The following is a 6,918-nucleotide window of genomic DNA, read 5'->3' on the forward strand; positions in this document are numbered from 1 at the left end:
CCTATGGATATTGGTTGAAGTCACTCTTATAATTCTAACATATTGTGGAATGAAAACAATATTGCATTAGAATATAATATCATATGTACTAGAAGTTACATAAAAACAATTATTTTCTTAACTTTAAAAAATGACATATATGGGTTCTGACTTTAACAATATCTTTAGTGACCAAGCAAGCCCTGCTTGCGGTGCGCACATATGATGTATATATGTGTGAACCCTCGGGTGGGCAAAAGTGAAATTGCACTAATTTTGACGTTATTTTACTAATCTCGTGAAAATAACGTTAAAAGTGACGGACGGTTAATCAGGCATCATGTAGTGGCGTTGATAGCTGAAAGATAAGGGTACATGCACCGATCAGCTGGTGTCCCGATGATTGAGTGCTATGTGCCTTATGTCCAAGGCTTGATGCAAAACTACTATCGAGCCGGGGGTCTCACCGGAAGCAGCCTCTCTATCCCTATGGGGTAGAGGTAAGGCTGCCTACATCTTACCCTCCTCAGACCCTACCATAGCTTTGCTATTGGTGGGATATACTGAGTACGATGATGATGATGATACAAATCCCAGAAAACTTATTTTGGTCTAATTTAATATAAGAACTGATTTGTTTTATTGTTTATGTTCATGTATACAGCCAGCACAAATATAATGATACTTTTGAATTATAAGATCAATTATACAAAAATATATAACCAGATTATTATATACAACAATTTAAGAAGATTGATTATACTGTGAACCTTGAATATTAAGCTTTTTTAAGCTTGAACTTTATCTTCAATTGCAATAGAATTCTTACAATGAGCAATAGCAGCTTGAATGGCAGCTTGTAACTCTTCCATGGTGCTATCACTAGTTGTGCTTATAGCCGGGCTTACGGTTCCCGAAGCCATAAGTATCCCGCTATTCGTTGGGGAAGTCCTCATCGACGCGGGTGCTGAAAACTTCCCTCTTTTCCCAACACCTTTATTATTCATATCCACAGGCAAACCATTCCTTCTGGAGCTCAACAAGTTACCAGAAAACGAATGAGGCTGTCGATTAAACTCGGTATTATTCGGCCTCTTTTCTTTTGTAAATGACATAAATGGCCTCACCATTTTCATGTACCTTTTGATGAGTTGAGCCACTTCTTGTTTAAGCTTCTTCTTGGAGTTATTGTTATTGTTGTTGTTGTTGTTGTTGTTGTTTCTTTCTTGTTCTTGATCTTGATCAAGCTGTCCTTTTTTCAATTTAGATCGACCGAATATCGAAAAGGATTTCGACTTTGGTCTTGTTTGATTAGCATTATTATTGTTGGGCAAGTTGAAATCCGAGAAGGTGTTCCTGTGGTGATAATGGAAACTAGTGTTTCCAGTAGGGTTATGTTGGTCTTTTAAAATGTCTCTCATGGGAAGGGTAAAACTGTCCATTGAGTTTGTGGAAGAGCGAGGCGATACGGATACCGGAAGATGAGAGAGGAGGTGGAGGGGGAGGAGGTGGCCGTGGAAGAAGATGTCATCGGCCGGAGATAGGTCAATAGCAGTCAATGGTTCTGGTGGTGGTGTCAAGCTGACATCATTGTCATAATTATTATAATTATTATTATTATTAGTAGTAGTAGTAGTAGTAGTATCAATATTATAAGTGTTGTTGTTGAAGTATCTATGAGCATCTTGTGTGGATTTTGGAGGTGGGTTAGGGTTGAGAGAGATGGTGAATGAGAATTCATGAGTAGGAGAAGCTGAGGCTGATGGTGGAGATGTGGTGGCTGTTGGTGGTGGTGGTGGTGATGGATTTTGGATACTAATATCTTGTAGGGTTGTGTCTCGTTTCTTGATGTAGGTTTGATCATTTTGTAGCGTGTGATCTCTCATGTTGACAACTTCCATGCTTATACTTTTAGTGTTGAATGATGATCACTTAGACTGAAGAGATAAGAGAGAGAGAGAGAGAGAGAGAGAGAGGTGTTGGCAGAGAGAATGAGAACAAGTCTAGTTAGGTGCAGAATACTTCAGTCTTTTGTCCATATAAGAAAGGGTGTGGTGGAATGAAGACCATGAGACAGAGGGATCTAATCAAAATTGATTTTTTTAGAAAAAATAATGTGTCCCTTTCAATTTTACAGCTATAATAAAAAAGATTAGTTTTATGAAAGTAAAGAATCTTTTATTTTTCTTGTTAAACATACCATAAACAAGACTTCTGAAGGTGTTTGCATAGTTTTCAGGTTCGAATCTAGCTTTAATTGGTATCCTATCACATGTATGCGGAAATAGAAAAGTTTGATCGTTGGGTTCGAAAATCGTGTGTTCAAACAGTTGGTTTGAAAAACAATAAGAAAATGAAGAAAGAGAAGCATGAGTCAGACGATGCTGATGGAAAGTTTAGCGACGGGAAATTTAGAATAAGTGAAAAGAAATCTTATGTGGAAAAAGGTTGAAATCCAAGCATGTAAATCGATATATTATCACTTGCATGTAAATCTGACGAGAAAGGTACGCTTATATAATGGGAAATCTGAATAAGATGAAAATTGTTTCTAATTTGCTATTGATTTGTATAAAAAAAGGTTATGTATAGTGATATAGAAATTTGGAAATATATATATATATATATATATATATATAGAGAGAGAGAGAGAGAGAGAGAGGGGGGGGGGGTTGGTAATAGGTTTTTAAAGTTTTTACATTGTTTTAAACGTCAACAATTGCTACATACTTTTATAATTTTATGAACATGGGAAACTTCAGCAACTTAATTGGAAACACTGGATATACATGTTGCACGCGTTGACGGCTCATCTGACTCTTCATACTCCTATCAATCTCTCCGCCTCTCGGTAACAAACCTAGGTTATATGTCCTTCCAAAATATGGAGGCTTCTCAAAGTGAAGGCTTCAAACTTTAACTTTACTTCATTATATGGTAACCGACTTAAATAATAACACACGATAAAAAAAAGAAATTAAAAAAAAAACATTTTTACTTTAAAGTAAGCTCACTAACTTTTACAAGTAACCTGTGATATATACTGATTTAAGTTCTTGTCATGGAATCTCAATCCAGACATAAAATACAAGGTTTAAGATAAGAATCTTTGTCACAAGTTTCTATTATTCAACTTCTCTGTTAGCACGAAACCCACTTTGAGAGGATTGTAAATCTTGTTTTTATTCTATTTTTCAATTTTATTCTTTCAAAATCTGCACAAGCTAGGTTTCAAGTAGTCCAACACAAATTTTATTATATAACACGAATCTATTGTTTTTTTTCTATATAGAATAATGTTTTAGTTATCGTATTTTCATTATTATTCTTTTGTTAAAATATGGAAGAAGTAAATGAAAACAAAAACATTGAAGTATGTTAGTGAAGAGGTAGGTCCCAGCAGAGCCCAGTTGGACCCGCAAGACTCACCTCAAAAAGGGACGTCTGCGCAGTTGAACCCGCAAGACTCACCTTCAACAGGGACGTCTGCGCAAAGGCTAAACTCGCAAGACACCTTGAAGAGAGACGTCTGCGCAGAAACCAACTGGATCCGCAGGATCCACCATGCTCAGAGACGTGACGTCCTTACGCGCAGTACGCAAGCTGTTCCCGCAGGAAAAGCCTCCCAAAGGTCGACGTACTCCGCCTGTTCCCGCAGCAACGGATACTAGCCATCAGGGAAGGCTACCCGCGCAGCAAGGCTACACGCACAAGGCACTTAACTCTTAAATAATTCAGTAATGTCACCTGAAGAAGGAGTGAGCAAGCCGGGAATATTCCCGCCCAAAGCCGGGAAAACTCCCGCCCAAATGAGCCAGTCCGTACGCTACTGGAGGATCTTTTGTACTGTACCTGACGAGGTATGGACAAAAGATCTGACCAAAGCTGCGACAGCTCACTGACAACAGTACAACGAGCAGCATGCTCTATTACTTAATGTCACTATCAGCCGCTGCCTACTCACCAACCTGTCGTGGCACGTGCATAGCCTGCAGTTGGTGGAAAAGGAATAGTACACAGCCGGCCTGGTCACTATCAGCCGCTGCCTACCCACTAACCACCAGCATGGCATGTGCGTAGCCCACAGTTGGTAGAACAGGAATACTATTCAGCCGGCTGTACCTTCTTGGAAACCTACCTTCGGCTATAAATACTCCAACACCTTGGAATGGTATTATTATCTCATCATATCTTATATCTTCATATATTATCATCTTATCTTCTCTAGCAATCTCTCAATATATACACTTATATTCAAGAGCAATCTAGTCTGATTCTCACGCCGGAGGGTGGTCACAAGGAGGTACCCCCCTTCTCAGTGACGAGCTCACGGTGTCTGTTTTGCAGGTCATCAGAAGAACCATCTTTTCCGGACCTAACCCCTCGTGGGAAACATCTATTTAACTTCCAGATTATCCGTAATCTGCCCGGGGTCAATTAGTGTTTCTTCATTGGCGCCATCCGTGGAATAAAAGCTAGAACTAATTCTCAGTTTTTTTTCAAAACTGGAAAGATGGTTAACGTTACTCCGGTCCCAAGGCCAGGGAGTAACCAAGAAACCCCGGTAACCACAACCCCAGCTACTGGGGGGAACACCGGCGAGTACACACATTTTACGAACACTACCCCGGTTACCCAAGCCGGGGCAAGTGCAGTAAATTTTACGAACACTACCCCGGCTACCCAAGCCGGGGCAAGTGCAGTAAACAATCATCCCCTGGGATTCATTAATACCCAGGCGGAAAGACAACAGACGAGGCTCCCCCGCCAAACACTTGAACAAGTTAAAGCGCGGGCGGAAGCACGTCAGAGGGAATTCCAAGCTGAGTTGGATGAACGCTTACGTTCATTCCAACAGGCTGACGAATTCGGAAACACTCGACAACAGCTCAACATGAGCAGTGAATGCGAGTATTCGGACGATGATCGGGAGGAATCCGACACCGACGCAAACCCTCGCCATAGGGCGAAAGGGAAGCGTAAGGAAACGGACTTCCAACCGAGAAGGAATTTTGAAGAAACTTTCAAACCAAAAAACGCGGGTAGAAACCCACGGGACTTCTCCAAAGCTTTTAGACCAACTGTTGAAAATGCGGGAACGTCCAAGTTTGCAAGGGACATTGCGGAAGCAATCGCCCCGAAGAGTGCCAAGCAGATGCCCAACATCGGCACTTATGATGGTATATCCGACCCAGACGATCATTTGAACAGATTCATAGCGGGGGCAACCGTCAGCAATTGGACGGAACCCACGTGGTGTTATATGTTCCAGATGACGCTGGTTGGAGCGGCTAGAGCGTGGTTTGACAGTCTACCGGTCCACCACATCTACGATTGGGCAGACTTCCAACAGAAGTTCAGCCAACACTTCAGTCAACAAAGAAAGTACACTGAAGAGCAATGGACGATCCTAAACTGCATCCGAGACGAAGATGAATCTTTGCTAGACTTCATCACTCGCTTCAACTCAAAGAAGCTGAGTCTGGGCGCTATTAGCGAAGATCTTGTTCGCGCTGCTTTCATCCAGGGCGCGAAAGATCCAGAGCTCATCCGCACCTTAACGGGTAAAGACGGCATGCCATCATGACAGCAGCTAAACGCTTCGCGGAAACGGAAAAGCAACTGGGTAGAGATCTTCCCCAAAGCACAAACCTCTACACCCAGAAAATAAGAGAAAACAACGTCCTTACCGCCCGACTAAACAAAAAGAGGAAGCTAGGTATTTGGCAGTCAAGGGTAAACTTCGACACCTCATCCGGCTCGCACCATCGGTTAGGCGGAAAAGACAACATGCAGTCGTCGAACCGGAACTCCAGATGGACGCCACTCACCAAAAGCGTCACTGAAATATTTGACACCGAGAGGCTCCCATGGCCAAAGGCTCCAATAATCCGAGAGCGTCACAACGCTGATCAGAGCAAATTCTGTGACTTACACAGGACAAGAGGCCACACCACCGAGGAATGCTTAGACTTGAAGGACATCGTCGAAGCATTTGTCAGAGATGGGACGCTCACGCACCTCGTGGCGTAATGAACGCTGAGCATGCTAATGCGTGTAGAACCCCAGTTGGGGAAAAGACGGACGAAACTGCAGCTACAATGTGGGAGACTACATACTGCGTAAACAACGAGATTCCGAACCAAGTGCATATCGGCTCGATGGCACTCCCATCTAAACAACATGGAAGGGAGCTCAACTACACAGTCTGCATGTAGATCAATTCCAAACTTGTAAAAGAAAAGGCCCAGAGCCACTTCTAATGGAAATGATTCTCCTTATCACATTGACGCTGATAATCTTACATTTATACATATGAACTTTCCACACTGATATGCCGGTCTTCACCGCATACATAAGTGGGGAAGTAAGTCGTTGCGTGTGGAAGGCGGCAAAACCCGCATAAACACAAAAAACGGCCAACCTTCACGCAGGTCAGTTATAGGTAAAGTTGGGTCATCCCACTAAATGAAAGTGCCGGTCCTACCCGCACAAATCATGATAGAGGAAACCTAACTAACCTATTGACAACCGCGCGTCGAACGGTTAATTTATTCAAAACACTGATATGCCGGTCTTCACCGCATACATAAGTGGGGAAGTAAGTCGTTGCGTGTGGAAGGCGGCAAAACCCGCATAAACACAAAAAACGGCCAACCTTTACGCAGGTCAGTTATAGGTAAAGTTGGGACATCCCACTAAATGAAAGTGCCGGTCCTACCCGCACAAATCATGATAGAGGAAACCGAACTAACCTATTGACAACCGCGCGTCGAACGGTTAATTTATTCAAAACACTGATATGCCGGTCTTCACCGCATACATAAGTGGGGAAGTAAGTCGTCGCGTGTGGAAGGCGGCAAAACCCGCATAAACACAAAAAACAGATGAGGACAACCTTCACATAGGTCAGTTATAGGTAAAGTTGGGTCATCCCAC

General features: G+C 42.5%; 1 protein-coding gene across 1 annotated transcript; it reads right to left on the bottom strand.

Annotated features, from left to right (window-relative positions):
* Window positions 1–592: 592 nt before the first annotated feature.
* LOC143606966 (BRI1 kinase inhibitor 1-like) lies at window positions 593–2,111 on the bottom strand. Its single transcript, XM_077082572.1, has one exon. The coding sequence runs from the start codon at window positions 1,878–1,880 to the stop codon at window positions 768–770; it is 1,113 nt and encodes a 370-aa protein (XP_076938687.1). The 5' UTR covers window positions 1,881–2,111; the 3' UTR covers window positions 593–767.
* Between the last annotated feature and the right edge of the window lie 4,807 nt (window positions 2,112–6,918).

The sequence above is a fragment of the Bidens hawaiensis genome, unplaced genomic scaffold (assembly GCF_021521415.1).
Source record: "Bidens hawaiensis isolate Kalapana, Puna unplaced genomic scaffold, B.hawaiensis_p1.1 tig00078591_1, whole genome shotgun sequence".
In the NCBI taxonomy this organism is placed as follows: domain Eukaryota; kingdom Viridiplantae; phylum Streptophyta; class Magnoliopsida; order Asterales; family Asteraceae; genus Bidens; species Bidens hawaiensis.

Coding starts and splice junctions, on each gene's coding strand:
- LOC143606966 (XM_077082572.1), bottom strand. CDS start 1,880: ATGGAAGTTGTCAACATGAGAGATCACACGCTACAAAATGATCAAACC.